Here is a 21,171-nt window from a genome sequence, read left to right as displayed (position 1 = left end):
CTCAACATCTTTCCTTTCCTTTCCTTTCCGTCTGGGCCTTTGATTAATATCATGCAGATCAGTGAGCAGCTACTGAGGCACCACACATTTGGTGTCTTGCTGTTATCAACTGCTTAGGGTTCTTTGTGTGGTTTCTAAGTTATGACAGACTCTTTCCACACAATCTCTGGTTTTACTATCTTTGGTTTTGCCAGACACATCTCCAGTGAATGAAAGCTGACTCACTGGGAACAGAGATCATTCACTTCAAATACGCTTTTAGCCAAGATGCTTCACATTTATTCACACATGCTGGAAAACTGGTTATTGCTTTTTATTAAAAAAAAAAACCAACCCAAACCAAACACTTTTATTCAAAAATATTGTAAACATTTTCTCTGTTAATTAAAATACAGACTTGCTCTCCTGAATTACACTGCTCAAGTAATTCAGAATGCTTCTATCTACACACACCTGCACGCAGGCGTGGGTGACAGCTTGGATACTCAAGAGAAAACACATCTGGAACACAATGTAATGCATCTGCTTGGTGTCTTTGTGCACACACAGAATATATTTTGTGTCCTTTTTCCTTAGTGGCACAGGATGTGTCCTGGCCCTGAGATGAAACACTTGGCAGTAGCAGGCACTTTTAATAGCGTACTAAGAGTCGGAGCGAACAAGTCCTACACAGATCAGCTGCAGAATAAAGAACTCCAGTAATAGCTCTCCTTCTGGCATAAATGACTGTGTTTTCCAAATGCAGGTGCTGATGACAAGCATCTCTCTCCTCTGCCCCTCCATGTAGGCCAACCTCTGTCTCAGACTCACAGAAACATTCAGGTTGGAAGAGACCCTCAGGATCACCAAGTCCAACTGAGAACCCTACAAGGTTCCCCCCTGAACCATATCCCCAAGCACCACATCCAGAAACACACCCAGGGTTGGTGACTCAACCACCTCCCTGGACAGCCCATTCCAATGCCTGACCACTCTTTCTGTGGAAAATATTTTCCTTAATGTTCAGTCTAAACCTGCCCAGTCTCAACACTGTGAGAAGGAAGCAGTGTGGCACAGTGCTTTGTGGAGAGCTCCTGTTACTTCTGAGCAGTGATTTGTAGGCTCAGCAGAAAACCTGCATGTCCAGCTCCCACTTTTCACATCTAGGAGACCTTCTGTCATGCTGTTCAGAAATTCTAGAGGCAGAAATCAAAGCTGGCAGTAGCTTATTGTTAAATGCATTTGCTTAGCTTTGCAAAGGTCCTGCTTTTTTGAGTTTGCTTGCTGGCGAGTTCAGTGGCTGGGCTGAAATGTGTTATAGGGCATCTTGATCCCCCGTGGACTGTGTGTGGAATGAACTGGTAGACTCAGTGTGGTAAGTGATGTGAGCACCACACCACTTGCAAACTTCTCCAGGTAACCTCCAGTTCTTAAAAAGCATCTTCAGGTACTTCTTAAATTTTTCCCCCATGAAGAAGTAGATGACGGGGTTGAGGCAACAGTGAAAAAGGCCAAGGATTTCTGTTACCTGGGAAGCATAATCCAGATTCCTGCTCATTTCACAGTCTCTGATGACTCCCATCATCTCCAGCAGTTGTAAGAAAAGAACAATGTTGTAAGGAGTCCAAAAGAAGAAGAACACAACCATGACAGCAAAGATCATCCTCACAGCCTTGTTCTTTTTCTCATTTCGACAGTGAACTAATGTCTTAACGATCATAGAGTAGCAAAACGTCATCACCATGGAAGGGATGAGGAGCCCCAGAATGTTGATTTCCAAAGTGGAGAAAAGTTTCCATGCTGTGAAATTGCCTGGATATCTCTGCTTGCAGGTGGTATAATTGTGTTCATCAAAAGATTCTCTGAAGACAAGCTCTGGAGCTGAGGCTGAGAGAGCTACCAGCCACACAACAAGGCTGGTGATCAAGCCATGGAAGGCAGTCCTTGCTTTCAAAGAAAACACTGCACGAACAATTGCCAGGTATCTGTCTATGCTCATCAGCATAATGAAGAAGATGCCACTGTAAAACCCAACCAGGTAGAGCCATGAAATGACTTTACACCAGGGAGTTCCAAAAACCCATTGGTCTATGGTGAAGTAAGACCAGAAGGGCAAGGATACAACAAAGAGCAAATCTGAGATGGCGAGGTTGAGCAGATAGACGTCAGTCATGCCCTTCAGCCGCTTGTATTTGAAGAGGACCACCATGACCAGGAGGTTTCCTAAGAGCCCAACCAGGAATACCAAAGTGTAGAGAACAGGCAGGAAGGAGGCTGCAAACCTCTTGACATTATCCTTGCTGCATGGTTTTGGAGCATCATTGTAGTTATCGTAATAGTCATAGAAAGTGGAGGTTTCAACCTCAGGGGACTCTGTACTTGAAGAGCTCATGGTTTTTTTTAACCCAGTTCCTGAGAAGGAAAGAATATAGAAAGGCTTGGTGTGGTTAGTCTGCAAGCCAGGATCACTGGTACTGAATGACTTGCAGCTCCAGCACACTTCTCAAGCACACTCACAAAATGTTGGATCTCTAAGCATGCACGTGCTTAGTCCTTTTGCAGCCCTGCAGCCTGGATGTCAAGCATGCAGAACACTGTGTCAGGGAGGAAAGCAAATAGGAATGAGAGAAATGGATCAAGAAATCAAATCAGAGAAAAGAATGCTGTGTGAAAGTAAGTAAAAAGCAAAGCCACAATTCACAGCAGGCAGGATTTCACCCACCCTTCCAATCAGACAAAGGTCACCAGGAGAAGATGACAATAATGCATCTGACTGTAATTTCTGATGAAATTACACTTTCTGAGAGCTGGCATGAGTTTTCAGTAAGTGCTGTATTCAGTGGCTAAATGACTAACAGGAATTTGTCCTTTTTAGTGTGTATGTTCTTGTCTAGTAGGCAAAGACACAATTCTAAGTGACGTTGCTCCAAGGTAAGAGGCACAGTGCAGATATATTGCTAATGTCTTACCTTGTGTGTTATTCACATCAAAGCCAGTGTCTCTTTTTAGTTTTTAGCTTAACATATCTTGTTCTAAGCTTGAGTTATGCCCTTCCCCTTTGTCTTTATGAATGGAAAGCAGAAGAAAAGTGAGGATTTGCACCTGAATTGCAAGTCAAAGGAGCAAAAGCATGGGACACCAGTGGTCTAGAGGCGACAGCTTTGCAACAACTGCACCCGGACAAACCTAGTCTAGGTTCAGCATGCACTTAGCTATTTAAAACTGAAAGCATGTGCTCCTAGAATACGTGTGCACTCACTTCTGGTGATGCAGGGCTTCTTAAAACAGCTTCTAAAATAACCTGAACCTCAAGAAACGGTAAATGCAAAGGTAAATGCACTCACACACCTGAGCGTACAGGATGCACAACTGCCCCAGCAATTCCATTTGGTGAGTTTTACCTGTTCTCCTCCTTTCTTGTCGGATGATCTTGAAAGGCTTCTTTGCTCTGAGGGTGCAGAATCACTTGCTGGTCTCCAGGTAGCTCTGCCAGGGAGGTGCTGCTCACACAGAGCTATCCAGCAGCTGCAAAAAGCAGATGTCACAGGGGAGCTGTGACTCGCACCGGAAACTTTGTACTTCCTTACTGATTTTATCACAAGTGCTTCTTCTCTCCTCTCTCTTCAGCAGAGGTGGTCCCTGAAACCCAGAAATAAAATGAAATGCAAAGTTTCCACTGAGAGCCTGATAACCGAGTTAAAGCAGCTTCATCTTACATAACAGTCATTGAAATGGAGCTAAGGAGCTCTCATTCAACTGAGACCTCTTTCTGTCTTATGGGTTGGAAAATGCATCTTGAGCTCAGAAAAGAAAAATAATCTGAGGATCATCTGTAGTGAGCAAAGAGGAGGAAGGCACTTGGTGGGTGTGTGGGAGGTGTGCTTGTAGTCTCTGGCTGCCAGGTAACTGATTTTGCAAGTTGCACTTTGTGATTGTACAGCTCTGCTTTTCTACAGATTTAGTGTGGGGAAGGCTCCTCTGACTCACTGCTGTTTGATCTTCCTACTTACCTTGCTAAGAAAAGAAATGAAAGCATGTTAATTCCTGCTACCTTTTCTACTGAGTTTTATACACAGCAATTCTACCTCCTACCACTGGCCTGGCACAGGTGGTAACAGTGGTCAAAATATCAAATAAGCAGCAGGATGGGTGCTGTGGCAGTTTTAGGCTATGCCTTTAAAAGTTAGCTGCAGATTTGGAGCAGAAAAGTGGGAAAATGTAAACAATTCACTATTGGGTGTAAAAAGGAGCACAAAAGATTATTCTAAATGAATTTCATTGGCTAGAATGTGTGGGATGGAGGCAGATGGACCCAAATAATCTCACACATTCCACTTCATTCTCATTCTTTTTCTTTTCTCCTTTGGTTCTAGCTGCTGTGGCTGTTACTGCTGGGGAGATAACGTTGGCCTCACTGTGTGTGTGGTGTGAGGGCAGAGGGTGCTGAGGATTACTGTGGTTCTTGTTACAGCAGGAAGCTTAGCAGCTCCTGTGGCTTTCTCCTGAGAGTGTAGTAGGCCCTTTCTTGTCTTTTGGGGGATCCTAGGAAAGGAGAAGAGAGGACATATGCTAGAGAAATAGGATGTGTTCGCAGCTGTGCTAGCAGCTGGCAAATGCTGCTCTCCTCTACATCCTCGAAGAGACCAGCGAAGCAGAAGTAAAAGCCAGCTCTCAACAGGGGAGGCAGCTTGCTTGTTAGCAGGAGAAACTGGTAGTAGAAAGAATCCTAGATCTCAGCCCAGGAGAGGTTAGATGTTTTCTCATTCAATCTCTAGTGTTATTCCAGACACAAATGTTCACTGATGCTGTTTGCTGCTGTCCCATAGGCCTCTGCTATTGTTACTCTGCCCAATAACTTACTGGTGGCTGAAATGTTTCTTCCATAAAAGCTTGGGCTGAAGACAGCATGAGAACTGGGATCCACTGCTTTCATGTTTCACTAGAGTAAAACAATTGTATGGGAAGCAGCTTCTCAGTCACCTTTCACAAGCTGCCTCTTTGTAGACTTTTAACTCCAGAGATGTTCCTCCAGTGCAGGTTGTTGCTCTGCAGGTCCTGTCTATCATCTTCTCAGTTTGCTAGCAGCCCTCCAAAGATGTGAGCATCAACTGAGGAGGCCACACTCTGGTACCAGATTCATCAGCTCTGCTCACAGAAACTAGTAGTAATTCCTCTTGCTGCTCTCCTGTCTAAGGGTTTCACTAATCTGTTCATTGCCATGGCATTGTCCCAGGGGCTTGAGGTTAGGTCTTCTCCCACAGTAACAGCGACAATGTATTTCCCTAAGCACATGCTTGCCCTGCTCCATAGGCATTGTTCTTTCTTACCTCAATTAATCACCATGCCTCTGCATGCTTGCCTTGTCCTGCTCCTTATCTTTTACTCCATCAAACTAAGTATCTCCTCTGAGCCTCAGTAGTGGTGGCTTTTCTTGATTTCCAGATGAAGTAGTGAATAGAATTGAATCCAGATACAATCTGTCTTCTACCCAGTGAATAGAACTGAAGCCAGATATAGTTTCTCTTCAACCCAGTCAACAGAACTGAATCCAGATATAGTTTCTCTTCTACCCAGTGAACAGAATTGAATCCAGAAACTCTCTCTCTTCTACCCTGTAAGAACCCTTTCTGTCTACGGGATGATTTCACATATCAGCAGCCCTTTGAGGTCTGTTGGCCTGTCCTTAGCACACATGCCACACTTCAGATATGCTTCTAGTCTTTCAATCATAATGTTAGCAGGGACTGAGTCTTCAGCCTTATGACTGCCAGTTTCATGTGGTGCTAGCCGTAGGAGGGACCATAGGAAAGACCTGTCTGGCACATTGCCTTTTGCTTAGTCTTTCCTTGGAAGACTTTCAAGTAGAAAATGCATCCTAAGCAGCTTGTTTTTATGTCTGCTTGCTGTCTTCTTAAGCTGCTGACTGTACCAATCATGGTGAAGATCACTCAGCTGCAGTGCTGATCACATTAGCATGCTGCTGAGATAACATAGCGGAAATGATAGCTGAGCCCAGCACAGCCAGTAACCTTCCCAGCCCAAACCAGAATGCTGGTCATGATGAGGCTGTGCCTGAGTCTGAATGGCAGCTGTGTGAGAAATGGCAGCCTGAAAACACCAAGAGAGAAATGCAAGGTCCAAGAACAGTGCAAAAACATAAGGATAAATTCTTCCAGCAGCAGAAGAGTGAGCCGGTTGCAGAATGGAGAAGTGGTTGAGTGATGTTGTTTGAAGTGGTTAACATGGGGAAGCAGGCCAGGCCAGCAAGATAGAAATGTGGCCCTTCTACGTCTGATCAACTTCTTTATTCAGTGCTTAGGCTGCCAAGGCATGGTAACAGCAGAGGAGTTTCAAAGTTTGCAATAGAAGGATGTCACACAAAAAAGGACAGAGACCTTTGGTGAGGAAACCAGCTTGCAGTACAAGAAATTCATAGATCCTTGGATCCTGATGGTTACTTGGCTGGTGGACAAGGACTATGAAGACTAGTTGCTGATCAGAGCAGGACCCTGCTGGAAGAAGTTGAAGGCTAATTTCTGTGAATTTCTTGCACTGTTTGTCCAGCAGTGCCAATGCAGCATCCTGTGTGATAGCTGCTCGATGGACACTGTCATCCTGCTGCTTACAGCCTTGGTGGACTCTGTGGTCAGGGCATTTAGACACACAAGCACTTTGGCAGCAATGAACCTACTGACAGCAATTACAAGTGTATATCTGAACTTTGATGTCAACAAGCACAGTGCTCAAAGAATACATAAGGTGGGGAAGAAGAGAGTAAGTGGCAAGAAGACCAATTACAGGCTTGGGCAGCCAGAGGGAAAAAGGAAGCAGTACAAACGTGTCTAGAGGCACAGAACATGATGAATGCTATTTGCAAAGGGACACTTCTAAACCATTACCATGATGTGATGCCCAAGACCTGAGCAACTTGCCCTGAAGAAATGGGCAGCTGGATTTAAACACACCCAGATGCTTTTTTAAAAGTAACAACTCCTTACAACTCCTTACCCAAGGTACTTTATGACAAGCAAGCTGAAGCGTGGAGGAAACAAAGGCTGGGACTGCAAGGAATTTAGAGCAGGAAAGACCTTGTTTCCAGAATGGATTTCTTTCCTAGCAGATTGAAGGATTGAATTGTGCCCATGCCTCTGGACAAGGATCGTGAAGAAGCAGTTCAAACCACAAAGCTTTTGGTTCAGAGGTGTGAGGATGTGTTGTCAGCTCAAGACTTTGAATCTTCATCGCAGTCTGTTCATACCATACCCTCTGCTTGTAGGAGCAGCTGGGGAATTCCTTTCTAAAAGATTGCATAGTCATTGAGGAGATGAAGAAGTTCATCTCAAAGGAGGAGGAGGGAAGTTTGGGGTGAGTACTGTCCAGCTGAAAAGGTTCATGAGTTTCTTCCTGCCGAGTAAGCTACACAAACATACTGCAGTAGCTCACAGATAGCTTGTGGGGCTGAGCAGGCAAATTCCTGAAGGACTGGGAGTGCACAACCACTCTTCTATTAAAGAGTGCTGAAGGAGATGGAGGAGCACAAAGTGATGCCCATGACAGTGCTCTCAGCGAGATTATCCTCACAATGGGTAGAGAAGCAGCTGGAATTCATCCTCCAGTGGGCAGAGGTAAATAAAGCAAAATAAATTCTGTCAGTGGAAGAGAAGGAAATCCAATGGAAAGCTTGCCCCCAAGTTGCTGCACACTTCATTATGCTGCTTCCTCAGCTCTTTGGCAAAGTATTCAACAGATGCACAAAAAGCAGCAAGGCTTCTGCAGGTTCCTCAGCATTATGACTTAGATGTTTATGCTACAAGAGAGACTTCTAGAGAAGTATTTGGATACCTTGCTGAGAGATGTAAAAGACATTGTGACTAAACAGTCTAACTTCCTCTAAGGCTTCCTATATCCATTACTGTGTGCAGTGAAGAAATTGCCATCAGTGGCCAAGCAGATCATGCCTGAACTCAGCTGACACAGGAGTTGATGGGACAGCTTAACCAGATACTAGATGGCTTCTGGCAAAAGGAAGAAGGATTTTGTATAGATAGAGAAGGGATTTCCAGGATACACTCTGAGTACCAGCATCTCATAACACCAAGGATCTGACCAAGTGGAATCTGTATGATGAGATTTTAGGGCTGCTGGTGTTGGAAATGGGAGGTGGGAGTTTGCCTGTTCTAGTCATAGAATCATACAATGGTTTGGGTTGGAAAGGACCTCCAAAAGTCATCCAGTCCAACCCCCTCTGCAGTCAGCAGGGACATCCTCCACTAGATCAGGTTGCCCAAAGCCCTGTTGAGCCTCACCTTGAACATCTCCATGGATGGGACCCCAACCACCTCCCTGGGCAGCCTGTTCCAGTGTTCTACTAATGATCCTGCCAGCTCTCCAGTGCATGGTTTTTGTTTTTCTTCTGTGGCAATTAGCTGTATTTTTGGAACATTCTCCCAGGGAGACTTTTTTTTTGCATTAAGAACAGAGCTGAGATGTTTCAGTCAGTTTCCTCCACTATAAGAAAAAAGATGCAAGAGAAAAGGCCTTTATGATCCTCTGGGACTGGCTGCTGGTTTTTGGAAAGCTCTGCTGCTACCAGTAGGAAAGTAGGGCAGCAAAGACTCTTTGTCAGGGCATGTGTGTGCAGCTGGGATAGGGTGGAGAAGCAATTCTGGCCCACAGTGTCATGTAGAGCAGCAGCTGTGTTGCAGAAGCCTGCCACAGCAATGTGTTTCATGCCTCATCAGCAAATGGGAAGGTCTTTGTATGGAGCCTGAGCAAGAGCATGTCTCCAGAAAGAGGAATGAATGCTCAGCCACAAAAAGAGAAGAAGAGTTGTGGCTACAGATGATGAAAAATTAGGATGTTTGAACCCCAGTGAATGAAGCTAAAAAAAAAACCACCACCCCAAAACCATCTGCCAATTCTTGGAAACAGACCCAAAGAAAAAACATCTCTGAGCAAATGAGATGATGCAGAAAATGGATGAAAGCTGCTGCTGTGAGGAAAGCTCCTGCAGTGGCCTGGAGAGCGAAAGGAAGTAACTTCCTGAAGGAAGAGCGAAAGGGAGTAACTATTACTATAGTCAGTAGTAGGGGAGCTTTGAGGTCTCCTCCTAACATGGCAGCTTGTCTTTTTTCAGCTCCTCCTTGGAGAAGAACTTGGCAGAGACTAACAGAATGGGGATGGCTGGAGACTGTGTGGTTAAGAGGAAAGGGGGAAGAGGTCTCGGTGAAATGTAGAGGATGTTGCTGTAAGCTAATGGCTTGGCAGGGGAAGGGGAGAGGAGAGAAGTCATCTTACCTGTTACTATCTAGTAAAGAGGTATGTGGTACTGACCAAATCACAAGAGTGCAGAGAGGTGAACCAAACCTGATCAGCCTGAATGGGAGGAGATGAACCTTTTATCTGGGATGGGGAGGAGAGGGCACATTCAAACCAACTGAAGGGAACGTAATAAAAGCAGAACAACCCAAGCCAGGAAAACCTTGCTTCTCACAGAAAGATGATTTCAGCCACCCCCATTTTTCACTTTCTATGGAAAGTCTTGTCTTAAGTCACTTGCTCTTCTAGAAGATGCACAAGAGTCTCACCCAAGGAAGGACTGCAGGTAGACATTTAGCTAACCCACTAGCTAGGCTGTGAGGTACCACTGATACCCCAGTGCACCATCTCTTCCCTCTGATATCAGTGTTGGCCATGGATAGGTGATTTCAAAGTGTTTGTTAGAGAAGTCCTTACACAGGAGAGGCTGACATGGAAGAGAGGCAGATGATTTACTGACATGGTCTAGTCCATGTGGTGGTGTTAGGTCATAGGCTGATGATCTCAGAGGTCTATTCCAGCCTCAATAATTTTGTGATGGTGACTAAAGATAGCTAATTGCTGCAAAAAAATCAATCTGTTGACTGATTGTGTGGATCACAGCAGGATCCAGGCTGCCAAAGTCACAGCTGGACAAACCTTTCTCAGTTGTTCTCTCCATCACATGGCCAGCTCCCCCTTGCATGGTCAGCCCTTATGTAGCTCTTCTGCAGTTGAAATGAATTGGAATTGCAGTTTGCACATTGATAGTTCTCTCCTTGCTTGTTGGCAAAGTGTTTCTGCCTCCTCTCCACTGTGAAGTTCTTTTCCTCATAGTTTTCCAGATTCCCTGAGCACTAAAGAAGGAAAGGGGATGAATTGCCTGCTTTTGGAGACAGCCACTGTCTCCACTGTTGTGATTGGATTTTCCTTACTTTTCATGCGTACTTTTCGTGCTCTGTATTTGTTCATCAGTGACTGCAGTGGCTGGTCTGGGGTGTCCTCCTTTACCATGGAAGACTTCTAAGTCTGACAGTTTAATGATGCCACCCTCTGGTGCAAATGAAAGGAGGAATTGACACAAAAAATGAGGAGAATAAATGATGGAGGGAGCTTCAGGACAGAAGGTTTGGCATGAGCAAGAGTGATTACAGACAGTGAGAGGTCATGGTGACTTGTCTGAATGTGACTTGATGTGTAAACTCTGCCCAGTGCATTCAGTGTTGTCTTTATGGTACTTGTGTTTTGTTCATCCCTGCACTGTAGCTTCCTAAAACCTGAGCTGCCAGGAGGGGCTGGAGAGCAGGGACCAGCAGCAGGACCAAGAAAAAACAGCTGAACAAGAGACCAGGTGATGGGGAGCTTTAATGATTCAAATGGGGGCTGACAGCTGATCAGCTGGCAGCAACGCAAGGATACCTATTTACTAAGATAGGTCTCCATACCTGGTCAAATTTCAGACTGCTCTAATACTCCCACTTACAAAACAGGCAAAAGCAGCTTTGAGTCTCCTCAGGCACCTTTGTTCCAGGGCAGAGAAAATGTGTTGGTGAAGGTCTTTTGCATCTACTGTAAGGTCTAGCAAAATGTCCTTGGGAGGTGCTAAAAACTGTGATTCCTGTGCTTGCTTGCCCCATTCCCCAACCCTGAGTGGGTTTAGGCACTATTTCTTGAGGCCCTTCCAGTGGTTCCTCACTGCCATGTGCTCTGGCATCTATATTGCTCAGCAACTGCCTGGGGCACAGGGGCTGTGGCTAAAGTTGGTGCAGCAGCCTGCTCCAGGTGCCTCTTAGACAAACCATGGCCTTCAAGTTGGCTCCTACCTGGTTGGAGCCTGGAAAGAGAACTGAAGCTGCAGCTCAGAGGTTAAAGCAGTTCTTACAGGTAAGGAACTGTGCTGTTATAGCAACACTCAGAGAAGCAGTATTGCAGGGGTGCCACGAGAGGGAACTCTTTGCCAGCAGATGCGTGGAGCTCTGGAGCCCTCCACTCCTGTGCTTCCTCAGCTTCCTGGGTGTCTTCTAGTGAATCCTGGAAACCATGGCCATTGCAAACTGAACTGCTGGGTTGCATTTTCATGTATAACATGTTTATGAGCCAAAGGCAAACTTCCTGTGGGAGACAGGCAGCTTCTCTCAGTTGCCTGCATCATCCTGGAGTATAGACCTGCTGGGCTGCAGCTCAGTGTGGAGCAGTGACAAATGCATGTAAATTACAAGAGACCTAAAATCTTAGTGGAATGGAAAACAGGCTGCTCCACTTCCAGCTGCAGTTGACACGTGGACAATATCCTCTGTATAGTGAAAAAGCTGTGTCAGAGTCCTTGCTTACATTAATTTACTGAATATATCTCAATATATTGAAATCATAGAATCATAGAATTGTTAGGGCTGGAAGGCACCCCAAGGATCATCCAGTTCCAATCCCCCTGCCATGGCCAGGGACACCTCACACTACAGCAGGTTGCTCACAGCCACAGCCAGCCTGGCCTTCAAAACCTCCAGGGATGAGGCTGCCACCACCTCCCTGGGCAACCTCTTCCAGTCTCTCACCACCCTCATGGGGAAGAACTTCTTCCTAACATCCAATCTGAATCTACTCACTTCTAATTTTGCTCCATTTCCCCCAGTCCTATCACTCCCTGACACCCCAAAAAGCCCCTTCCCAGCTTTCTTGTAGCCTCGTTTAGACACTGGAAGGCCACAATTAGGTCTCCTCAGAGCCTTATCCTCTCCAGACTGAATAGCCCCAACTCTCTCAGTCTATCCTCACAGGAGAGCAGCTCCAGCCCACTAATCATCTTTGTGGGCCTTCTCTGGACACCTTTCAGCACCTCCAGAGCCTTCCTGTAATAGGGGCTCCAGAACTGGACACAGGTGGGGTCTCAAATATATCCCAACATCTCACTAAATTCTCTATATTCACTAACTAAAGTCACTGTGCTGCTTTCTGCCAATCTCTAAGGGTTTGGCATTTTAGTAAATGCAAACTGTTCTCCACAAGCAAACCATTTCCCCCCCATGTCTACTGAGAGCTCTTTTACAGTGCAATATGTTAGCCATTGCCGTTTGTCTGTTGGATATCAGTGTAACAAACAAAATCATGCAGGAGCAGTTGGTGGATGGTTTTTTCCCATGCTGAAAATGATGTGTTAAGACTGACACTGCAAAACCCAGGTCCTGGGGTTGTGTGTATGTTGAAACCCAAGCTCTTAGAGTTGTTCCCAAGTGAATTAGGAAGTTCTTGTTAACAAAGGCAGCAGAATTATTGCCAACTTCAGCAGAAACTCTCTGTATGTGACAGGAGTCAGAGGCCATTCATTATTTGTGATAACTTGTTCTCAGTTTTAGCTTGGCTTACTTGGTTTGAATTTCAGAATGACAGCTCTGGAAGTCACAGGCTCTCATTAGAGTTCTGAGTGTCTAAGAGAGTAAAGAAACTGAAATGCAAGCAGCAAATCTATAGAATAGAATAGAATTAACCAGGATGGAAATGACCTTTGAGATCATCAAGTCAAACCTATCACCCAACATCATCTAATCAACTAAACCACAGCACCAAGTGCCTCATCCAGGCTCTTCTTAAACACCTCCAGGGATGGTGACTCCACCACCTCCCTGGGCAGCACATTCCAATGGCCAATCTCTCTTGCTGGGAAGAACTTCTTCCTACGATCCAGCCTGAACCTCTCCTGGCACAGCTTGAGACTGTGTCCTCTTGTTCTGGTGCTGGTTGCCTGGGAGCAGAGACCAACCCCCACCTGGCTACAACCTTCCTTCAGGTAGTTGTAGAGAGCAATAAAGTATCCTCTGAGCCTCCAGGCTAAGCAACCGCAGCTCCCTCAGCCTCTCCTCACAGGGCTGTGCTCCAGACCCCTCCCCAGCTCTAAATCCAAAGGGAATGTGTGGGTGGCAACTCCTGGTGCTGGTGTTGAAAACAACAGCTCACTGCAGAGCGATCTCCTGGGTCAGAGTGGTGCTCTCACTGCCTGCAGTTCCAAGGCTTTTGTACAAAACCCCAAGAGGTGAATGAAAAGAATTCAAATCAGCCATGATCATCTTAAAAATAAAGAAACATAAATCCTGGTACTTGGGGACTGGATGAGGCCTTGAGCACCTCACCTCGTTGAGAGGTGTCCATGCCCATGGCAGGGAGGTTGGAGTTGATGATCTCTGAAGTCCCTTCCAACCTGAGCCATTCTAGGATTTGAACAAGAGGGATTCACAATAGCACCTGACAAAAAGATACTGCTGTGCATGTATCTCACTGCAAGCAGTTTGGCTAAATATATACCTTGTTTCTTCCATTGGTAAGTGGAACATGAAGGACAGTTGTGAACCTGCTTGAGAAGGTTGGGATTCGGGTTTTATGAGTTCCTCAAACAGTAACCCAGCTGGGGAGAGATTTATGCCAAGTGTCATTGTGGTTCTCAAACAGGAAAGAAGTTGATCACCATGGACAAAATGAGATGCAAAGATAGCTCACCACCCCTCAAAACCCCAAAGCCCAATAACCCCATCCTCCAAAGGCACAGATTTCCTGACCTCTTTTTGTACAACCAAATACTCTTAGAATAGAATTAACCAGATGATCCAACCTGGCTGATTCTGTGATTCTGTGGATGAGTGTAATGTACAAAATGAGCAGAAAGCCAGGGAACTACACAGTGTTAGCTGTCATAAATCCCTGTGGATGCTGGCATGCTCCAGTACAGCAAAGCCTGCCTCAGCTGAACCCAGCCCTGCTGAAGTTTGTCACTGGTTGCCCTCAGAGCCCTGGTCTGTTCTGTGGAAGCTGAAGTTTATTTTAAGGGACAGTCATGACAGAACTCTTCCAGCTAATGCAGTCAAAATGAAGTTGTTGAGTTTGGTTTTCAGTGGATTTGCGAAGATTTACTACTTCTGCTCTGAGGAGACAGCTCCACAAACTATTTGTTGAAGAGCATAATGCCTAGAAACCCTCTCTGAAACTTTTAATGTCCTACAAGTGCTTCAATATTGAGCAATAAATGTTGCACATAGAAAATTAGGTTAGGCTGCACTTCGAGTCCTATGTCCAGTTCTGGGCCCCTCAGTGTAGGAAAGATGTTGAGTTGCTGGAAGGTGTCCAGAGAAGGGCAACAAAGCTGGGGAGGGGTTTGGAGCACAGCCCTGTGAGGAGAGGCTGAGGGGGCTGGGGTTGCTTAGCCTGGAGAAGAGGAGACTCAGGGGAGACCTTATTGCTCTCTACAACTACCTTAAGGGAGGTTGTAGACAGGCAGAGGTTGGTGTCTTCTCCCAGGCAACCAGCACCAGAACAAGAGGACACAGTCTCAAGCTGTGCCAGGGGAGGTTTAGGCTGGATGTTAGGAGGAAGTTCTACACAGAGAGAGAGATTGCCCATTGGAATGGGCTGCCTGAGGAGGTGGTGAAGTCCCCATCACTGGAGGTGTTCAGGATGAGACTTGACAGGATGCTTGGTTGCATGGTTTAGTTCATTAGGTGGTGTTGGATGATAAGTTGGACGCGATGACCTTGAAGGTCTGGTCTGGTCTATTCTATTCTATTCTATCTTCTATGTAATGATTTTCAAATACAGAAAAGTGGACAATGTTATGCTGCCAATCCTTGGAAGGCTTCCACTGCAGTGTGGCAAAACACAGACAGAAGTGCAGGTTATTGGAAGGGCCCTTGACTTGGAAGTGAAGGATTTTTGCAGATGCAATTTCACATGTTGCAGTGTGCAGAGTACCCAGGCCTGTCTGCACTGCCAAAGGGAGGTGCTGGAGCATGTCCAGAGAAGGCCCCCAAGGTTGATCAGAGGGCTGCAGCACCTCTCCTATGAGGACAGACTGAGAGAGATGGGGTTGATCAGTCTGGAGAAGAGAAGGCTCTAAGGAGACCTAATTGTGGCCTTCCAGTATCTTAAAGGGACCTACAAGAAAGCTGGGGAGGGGCTTTTTGGGGGTGTCAAGGAGTGATAGGACTGAGGGGAATGGAGCAAAACTAGAAATGGGTAGATTCAGATTGGATGTTAGGAAGAAGTTCTTCCCCATGAGGGTGGTGAGAGACTGGCACAGGTTGCCCAGAGAGGTGGTGGAAGCCTCATCCCTGGAGGTTTTGAAGGCCAGGCTGGATGTGGCTGTGAGCAACCTGCTGTAGTGTGAGGTGTCCCTGGCCATGGCAGGGGGGTTGGAACTGGCTGATCCTTGAGGCCCCTTCCAACCCTGACAATTCGATGATTCTCTGTGTGTGCTGGGATGTGCTGTGCTGGGGCTGGGTAGGCACTGGGGCTAGGCAGGAAAATACTCTTGTTTCCTAGAGTGCTGGCAGGAAGCTCTAGGCTTACACCTTCCCTTCTGAAGACAGCACATGGACCATATTGTAAAGTGCCTTTTACTCTTCCCACTCAGTAACTCGCCATGATCTGAACAATAAGGTAGCTAAAACGAGGGAGATTGCATCGCTCAGCCTGGCAATCCACCCTCCTCAGGCTGTGCTGCTGCAGATGACTTCTTGTTTAGTCTCAGAGTACCTTCCTCTTTCTTTCTGCACATCTTGGCATTTCTTAAAAAAACACCCCAAAACAGCCCAAACAAAACCATTGTAAAAATAACCACTTCTTAAAAATACCACTGGGGGAGGTGTGTGTGAGGGGTGGTGGTGGTAGGGGTGTTATAGGGACAGAGGAACTTGTTTTATCTCACTTGCTCAGGCAGGCTGAATGATGAGCAGTAACTTAATTTCAAGTGACACTTATGCTGCACCTGGTCTTAGACAGGAAGCTTGGAGCCTGGAAGTCCACTTATAGCTGGGATTTAACAAGTTGAGCATAAAGAATATATTTACACCTTGTATTCATGAGGCATTTTATGAAGGGGGACTGTAGAGTGTTCAGCAGCAAAAAAATGGAATCATTTTTGAATAGTAATGTTTGACTATTAATATTTTGAAGAATATTAATATTTTCCAATAATTTATTGATATTAATAATATTAATATTTAATTACTGCATGTGGAAAGTTGCTCCATGGAGAGGCTCTCCTCCAAGCTTTCTTACAAGCAAGGTGGTGCACAGGTCCTCAGAGAAAGCACCTCCTCCTCTCCCACTGACACTCTAGACTGTGTTGGGTGGAAAGTTTCATCAGATTTGCCAGCTCCAGCAATGTACAGAAATGGAGTCCCACTGGCATGGACTCATTTTGTAAAGCTGGTCCTTCATTTTTCCTTTTAAGATGATCTCAGCTTCATAGATGATAGGGTAGGGTAGGGTAGGGTAGGGTAGGGTAGGGTAGAATTAACCAGTTTGGAAATGACCTTTGAGATCATCAAGTCCAACCTATCATCCAACACCATCTAATCAACTAAACCATGGCACCAAGTGCCTCATCCAGGCTCTTCTTAAGCACTTCCAGGGATGGTGACTCCACCACCTCCCTGGGCAGCACATTCCAATGGCCAATCTCTCTCTCTATGAAGAATTTCTTTGTAACATCCAGCTTAAACCTCCTGTGGCACAGCTTGAGACTGTGTCCTCTTGTTCTGGTGCTGGGTGCCTGGGAGAACAGACCAACCCCCACCTGGCTACAACCTCCCTTCAGGGAGTTGTAGACAGCAAGAAGGTCTCCCCTGAGCCTCCTCTTCTCCAGGCTAAGCAACCCCAGCTCCCTCAGCCTCTCCTCACAGGGCTGTGCTCCAAACCCCTCCCCAGCTTTATTGCCTTTCTCTGGACATGTACAAGAGTTTCAATGTCCTTCCTAAGCTGAGGGGCCCAGAACTGGACACAGGACTCAAGGTGTGTCCTAACCAGTGCTGAGTCCAGGGCAGAATGACCTCCCTGCTCCTGCTGGCCACACTATTCCTGATGCAGGCCAGGATGCCATTGGCCTTCTTGTCCACCTGGGCACACTGCTGGCTCATGTTCAGCTGCTGTCAACCACTACTGCAGGTCCCTCTCTGCCTGGCTGCTCTCCAGCCACTCTGACCCCAGCCTGTAGCACTGCATGGGGTTGTTATGGCCAATCTGTAGAGCTCTGCACTTAGATGTGTTAAATCTCATGCCATTGGACATCTCATCCCATCTGCCCAGCCTGTGAAGGTCCCTCTGTCCCTCACAGTCCTTTTTCTGTCCATCTAAATGCAGTCCACAGTGCCAAGAAAAATCTTTACTCCTGCACTAGATGATGGTAGGAGCTTCCTAAGGAGGCCCCTGGGGAAGGACTCTCAGCTCTCTTGACATTTTCCACCCTCAGTGCATTGGCATTACGAGAGCAAAAAGGCTGTGTGGAGGCTGTGGAATGCACATGGCAAATGTGTCCTCTGGGACACATGAAATCTGGGTACACCTGGAGGTTTCCTGGGGAAATCAGCTGTGGTGGAGGAGGAGGCCACAACGTTTGAGGAAGGTTGTGGCAAGTGGTGGTTGTGTCCCAGGAGCTGTTGTCTATGATGGTACTGACACAGTTGGTGTTTACAACCTGTGAAGCACATCCTTACCATGCTCTGCAAACAATCCCCAGCTGGCCCATGCCATATGATTCATAGAATGCTTTGGGTTGGAAGGAACCTTAAAGATCATCTAGTTCCAATCCCCTGCTATGGGCAGGGACACCATGATCTTAAAGGTCCATTCTCTGCTTCTGTGATAGCCAGACTCAAAACTCCTGTTGTCCCAGTGTGTGCTGAAATCCTTTGCTCAAGCTGGCAGCCCTTCACTCAGCAGAGCACTTGGGGCTGTTTCACCAACCTCTGGTTTCCATGGCTCTTCCACAGCCGTGGAAATCAGGAGATGTGCTGCTGGCTTGGATCAGCTCCAGGTCAGGTCCCAGATCCTCCCTCTGATTATTGTGTGCTCTAGACACAGCGTGCAGTGCTGGCACTAGATGTGTGTTCACAAACAACTCTCTCCTCTTTTAACAGTGGAATTTTATTAGGTGTAGAAGCACAGGTAAAATATTTAATGCAAACCAGAGCCCCACAGTCATCTCCACATGGATACAGAGCATCAAAAATACAGCTGTTTGCTATCAAAAATTCCCCTTTGCTGCCAGCCAGCTGCCACTCACTCCAGAATGACTTTAGGTCTCTGTACATTTGTACCTCACATGCACACACTGACACACATTTCAGTGATGAAACTCTTTAACAGCTTCCCTGGCCTTTAGCTCTTCACCTCCTGCTCTAGGCACAGAGAGCTGCTTTGGCTTCTACTTTCCCTCTCCCTCCCTCTCCCAATCAAGTTCAGCCCCAACTTACTGCACTGATTTTGGGTTTAAAATCTTCTCTGGTTTTGAATAGTTAATGCTTTAACAAGAGGCATGCCAGCGATACAGGGCAGCTGTTAAGTCTCTTTGTGTAGGGGATGGCAGTCTCACATGGGTGGCTAGACCTGCAGAAGACATTGCCCCATCCCTTTCTTCTTCACAGAGCCTTTAAGACGAAGACAGAGCCGTCCTGGTCACTGGTGTTGAGGGTGATGTTGCTGTTCACCACGCTTTCTGCGTAGCTGGATGAAGAGGTGACCTGGTAGCGGCTGCAGGGGCCACAGAAGCACAGGCAGGGACAGTACTTCAAGCAGACACGGTGGAGGTATTTCCTGAATTTTTCCCCAGCAAAGGCATAGATCAGAGGGTTGAGACAGCAGTGACTGAAGGCAATGGTCTCGGTGAGGTGCATGGCGTAATCCAGTGATTTGATTTGGTTGCAGTTCGTGAAGAGCTCATAGTGCTTTAAAGTCTCTAGGAAAATCAGGACATTGTAGGGGGACCAAAAGAGAAAGAACACAATGACCACCACCAGGATCAGTTTTATGGCTCGTGCTTTCTTCTGGTTCTTGCAGGCCAGCAGGGTTCTGATGATCCCACAGTAGCAATAGCTGATGATACACACCGGGATGAAAAAGCCGACCATGTTCAGCTCCACATTGCAGAACACCAGCCAGATGTTCTCCAGCTCCTGGGGGAGGACAGGAACGCAGTCATTGTCCACCAGCTGGGAGAACACAAAATGTGGCACTGAAACTAAAACTGCTGTGGCCCACACTCCACAGCTGATAAGGAAGCCATGTTTCACCGTTCGGGACTTCAGGGAGAACGTCGCCCGGACGATGGCCAAGTACCTGTCAACGCTGATAACAGTGATAAAGAACATGCCCCCAAAGAAGCCAATGTAATACAGAGAGGAAACAGCTGTGCATGCAGTAGTCCCCAGGGTCCATCCATGCACCGTGTTGGAAGCCCAGAAGGGTAAGGAGATGACGAAGAGAAGGTCTGAGATAGCCAAGTTCAGGAGATAGATGTCAGTGATGCTTTTTTTACCGCCTTCTTTCACGATGGCCAAGATGACCATGAGGTTGCCTGTGAGGCCAAGAGCAAAGACTGCAATGTAAAAGATTGGCAGAAATATTTTGCCAAACTCCTGGATGTCAGTCTTATTGCAGGCAAAGGCGTGCTCATCGTAGCTGTACTCCGCTGTCGTTTCCGTCAGGGCTTCTGTCATGCTGAATCTGCTGGCTAGAGGCACCGTGGAAAGGGAAGAAAGAGTCATGTTAGAGGGAGGAGACACAGTACAACAACCCCATGCAGTGCTACAGGCTGGGGTCAGAGTGGCTGGAGAGCAGCCAGGCAGAAAGGGACCTGGGGGTACTGGTTGATAGTAGGCTGAACATGAGCCAGCAGTGTGCCCAGGTGGCCAAGAAGGCCAATGGCATCCTGGCCTGCATCAGGAATAGTGTGGCCAGCAGGAGCAGGGAAGTCATTCTGCCCTGTGCTCAACACTGGTTAGACCACACCTTGAGTCCTGTGTCCAGATCTGGGCTCCTCAGTTTAAGAAGGACATTGAGACACTTGAAGGTGTCCAGAGAAGGCCAATGAGGCTGGGGAGGGATCTGGAGCACAGCCCTGTGAGGAGAGGCTGAGGGAGCTGGGGTTGCTTAGCCTGGAGAAGAGGAGGCTCAGGGGAGACCTTCTTGTTGTCTACAACTCCCTGAAGGGAGGTTGTAGCCAGGTGGGGGTTGGTCTCTTCTCCCAGGCACCCAGCACCAGAACAAGAGGACACAGTCTCAAGCTGTGACAGGGCAGGTTTAGGCTGGATGTTAGGAAGAAATTCTTCCCAGAAATAGAGATTGGCCACTGGGATGTGCTGCCCAGGGAGATGGTGGAGTCACCATCACTGGAAGTGTTTAAGAAGAGCCTGGATGAGGCACTGGGTGCCATGGTATGGTTGATTAGATGGTGTTGGATGATAGGTTGGACTCAATGATATCTTTTCCACCCTGGTTAATAACCTGGTTAATTCCAATTGTAATTCTAATTCTGGGAGACCTCAGCACCTGCATGCCTTGGGATTTTTTGAGAGTTAGATTATGTGTGGAGGTGTGGTGGGTTGAAATTATCCCCCCAACTAATTTGAGTGGTTCACCTTCCAAAATAAAATTGCCAGGCCAGCTCAGGTGGAAGCAAATGAAGCTCTATTTACAAGCACAACTACAATCCAGAAACATGAACTGCAATGAATATGTACAAAATAGACAATATTTACAATTTATAAACAGCACAAGAACCTCCCTGGACAAAACCAGAGGGTTGCTAATAGCCTCCCCCTCTCCATCCCCTTCTCCTTGTACAAGAGAAAAAAGAAAGAGAAAAGCAGAGAGTAATTTGTTAGTACTTAGCCACAAGAAGAACACAGCCCAGGTCAGCAACAGCCAAGCTAAAGCTACCAGCCAGTATCTCCTAGAGCTAAGAGCCCAGAAAGAGAGAGAAATAGTTTATACAACTAACTTTATGTTAGTTGTATTATCAGAGCAATGTGGTTATTTAGAGCTTATCCTTATTTTCCCTTTTACATCCAGTGGTAATTTACTTACATTCTACCACTCTGTACTCAAGATCTGAGGAAAACTCCCTCCCTAGGCATC

The 21,171-nt window shown here is 46.6% G+C and overlaps 2 protein-coding genes and 1 pseudogene across 2 annotated transcripts; 1 reads left to right on the top strand and 2 right to left on the bottom strand.

Annotated features, from left to right (window-relative positions):
* Positions 1–1,294: 1,294 nt before the first annotated feature.
* Positions 1,295–2,371, bottom strand: CCR4 (C-C motif chemokine receptor 4). Its single transcript, XM_009904982.1, has one exon. The coding sequence runs from the start codon at positions 2,369–2,371 to the stop codon at positions 1,295–1,297; it is 1,077 nt and encodes a 358-aa protein (XP_009903284.1).
* A 3,607-nt stretch (positions 2,372–5,978) lies between these two features.
* On the top strand, positions 5,979–8,575 carry LOC104304263 (cohesin subunit SA-2-like; annotated as a pseudogene).
* Positions 8,576–18,539: 9,964 nt separating this feature from the next.
* CX3CR1 (C-X3-C motif chemokine receptor 1) lies at positions 18,540–19,751 on the bottom strand. Its single transcript, XM_009904987.2, has one exon. The coding sequence runs from the start codon at positions 19,749–19,751 to the stop codon at positions 18,675–18,677; it is 1,077 nt and encodes a 358-aa protein (XP_009903289.2). The 3' UTR covers positions 18,540–18,674.
* Positions 19,752–21,171: the final 1,420 nt, after the last annotated feature.

The sequence above is a fragment of the Dryobates pubescens genome, chromosome 38 (assembly GCF_014839835.1).
Source record: "Dryobates pubescens isolate bDryPub1 chromosome 38, bDryPub1.pri, whole genome shotgun sequence".
NCBI classification, from domain to species: Eukaryota; Metazoa; Chordata; class Aves; order Piciformes; family Picidae; genus Dryobates; species Dryobates pubescens.
The sequence above is the reverse complement of the archived record's forward strand: the minus strand, read 5'-3'. Positions and strand labels throughout refer to the sequence as shown.

Bases quoted from the DNA above. Each gene is read 5' to 3' on its own strand.
- CCR4 (XM_009904982.1), bottom strand. From the start codon at position 2,371: ATGAGCTCTTCAAGTACAGAGTCCCCTGAGGTTGAAACCTCCACTTTC.
- CX3CR1 (XM_009904987.2), bottom strand. From the start codon at position 19,751: ATGACAGAAGCCCTGACGGAAACGACAGCGGAGTACAGCTACGATGAG.